Here is a 2,400-nt window from a genome sequence, read left to right on the forward strand (position 1 = left end):
TTGTACTTTCAAAATAATATGACATCTTAATTGTGGTTCTTATGCATTCTTCTGAGGACAGAATATTTGCTTATGTATGTAGTGAATGACAGACAAGATTCTAGGGTATAATGATTATTAATCCACGCAAGATGAAAAATATTAGATGTTATTGGCAGCTGATTAGTCAATTTTCATAGGCATTACATTATCACATGTTCAATCAGAAACTATGTTAATGATAACTAAGGTCAAAAATTCAGAATAACACTTAACCACATAATGGCAAATCTTAACACCACTACAGTTAATTTGAGAATCACTGCACTAACATATTCAAAATCACATCATCCATGTTAAGTGCATTAACCTCACATATGAAATAAGACTTATTGAACGATGGAAATGAAAATGTTACTCTAAATTCCCGGGCTTGACTGCATTTCCTTGTATTTCTCAACTCCCACACTCAGTTTCTGTTTTTCTGTGTTAGTAAAGTTTGTTTTGTGGTATTTTGTTTTCATTCATAGTTGCAACAGGAAGAAAGGCTTTTCAAGAAAACGTCAGAAAAAAAAAAGTATTAGCTTAGTTCCCTGAAGACATTTGCAAAAATAAGGTTAAAAAATCAAGTGAGGGAACTATATAAAGGAGGTGCAGGAGCAGGACGAGCAGGAATTAAATTTCCCTGAGATGATATTTTCGGTTGTGGTGGAGGTGGCCTGTGACAGGGGAAAAGAGATAGTTAATAGTGTGTCTGGACTGAAGGAATTAATGCTATATTCGTTACAAGCTCAACATAACACCATCCTCAACATCCCTGACAATAGGTAAGGGTACCTTATATCCTGAAATTATCACTAATATGTTATTCAGTGGTTAAAGGGCTCCAATTAGAGTGTAAGAAGAAATAACTACTTTAAATTAATACTAATCCATAATCAGCAATATTATATGAAGTTTCTAGTTTACATTTTTTTAAAAAGAATAATATATAAAATTGTAAAGCCAAATAGAGCTGAAACTCCAGCTCTCTCAACGTGATGTCCACTCTGAGAATTAATCCTGCCACTACTTCTGTATCTATCCATCTCGATCCTCAAACTTTAACCTGGGACACCCTTCCTTAACTTCTTCACCCAATCCTAATGTACCTCTATTCCGGTAACTGGAACACTACCTGATGAATTTCTCTCAGAATTTATATATTTTTCTCTTGATCCTCAGTTAGATTTCAATGTGCTTTTATTGCATAATTAAGATTTTGTATGAAGACACTCCTTAGTGTTGCAATGCGATTGTAATTTGAAGGACTTCTGGGGGGTGGGAGGGGTCACATGCATTTTAAGTGATGAGACATGTAGTAATAAATTTTCTCCTTTTCTGCTGATTTTAAGCCCATCCATTCCGTCTTTAATTTCAGTTCTTGTGTTTTTCAGTCCTAAACTTTTCAGTGATTCTTTTTTTAAAGTTTCTAGTTCTGTGCTGGAATTCTCAATCTTGACTATTAATTCCATGACATAATCATCAGTTATTTTAAAGTCCATATCTGATAACTATTAACTGGATATTCTCTGAGTCTGTTTCTACGTTCCTTTCCTTCATGATTTTAGTCATATATTCTTTTCTTGTACACTTGGCTTTTTTGACTGTGAGCCAAACATAAAAAAATACAGAAGTCAGTTGAAGGTCTAGTTCACACTTCCTCCTGGGTCCCAACACAAAGCCTGGGATATCTGCAGGGTACCTCCTCCTTGGAAGGACTCCAATCTTTGTCTCCTGTGAGTTCATTGAAAGTTCTCCTCAGCTTCCCAGCCTCTCAGTTGTCAGAATAGGTAAACACATCAGGAACATAAAAGTGGCCCCCCCAAGCTGGGAATATCTCTAGATGTCCTTCCTCTCCTGAACCTTATCCTCACAATTCCTTACTTCCTTGGTCTCCTGTGCCTTCAAAAACGTATTTTCTTACATTGTCTAGCTTCCCTAGCTATTCTCAATGGGAAAGCTGGTCCAACCCACCTGGTTTCCTAATGCTGGTTATCTTAAAAGCCCTTGCTTCTGAATCTTACATTTACCAAAGGCTGTAGCAGCAGCTAATTATATATGTCTTGCTCAGGCTTCTTTAAAATTTCATGTTGACACTGCACTAATATGGCAAAATTTATATAAAAGTTCTTAAGAAGCCTTTCTGCAAATCATATTCTATCTAAACTGTTGGCAATAAATACCTCACCCTAAATTAAATTAAAATACAAGGGAAATTATTAGACATTAACTCTTGGGTTTTATTCTGATCAAGTAATCTAAACAAATTCACTTCAGACCTTGATGGGAAGTGCTGAGGCTGCTTGGCTGCATAGGTTGGTACTGGAAATCTATTTGCATATATAGGCTAAAAAGAAAGAAATAATAAAAAGGTTATTA

General features: G+C 35.5%; 1 protein-coding gene across 1 annotated transcript in view; it reads right to left on the reverse strand.

Annotated features, from left to right (window-relative positions):
- Positions 1-399: 399 nt before the first annotated feature.
- LOC105824226 (disintegrin and metalloproteinase domain-containing protein 9-like) overlaps positions 400-2,400 on the reverse strand; it is a gene marked incomplete at its 5' end in the record, with an annotated part of 159,997 nt that continues 157,996 nt past the window's right edge. Inside the window, 2 exons of the mRNA XM_012661598.1 lie at positions 400-698; positions 2,301-2,368. Of these exons, the coding sequence (XP_012517052.1) occupies positions 605-698; positions 2,301-2,368 (162 nt within the window). The remainder of the gene's footprint in view (positions 699-2,300; positions 2,369-2,400) is intronic.

The sequence above is a fragment of the Propithecus coquereli genome, unplaced genomic scaffold, assembly GCF_000956105.1.
Source record: "Propithecus coquereli isolate 6110/MARCELLA unplaced genomic scaffold, Pcoq_1.0 Scaffold721, whole genome shotgun sequence".
In the NCBI taxonomy this organism is placed as follows: Eukaryota; Metazoa; Chordata; class Mammalia; order Primates; family Indriidae; genus Propithecus; species Propithecus coquereli.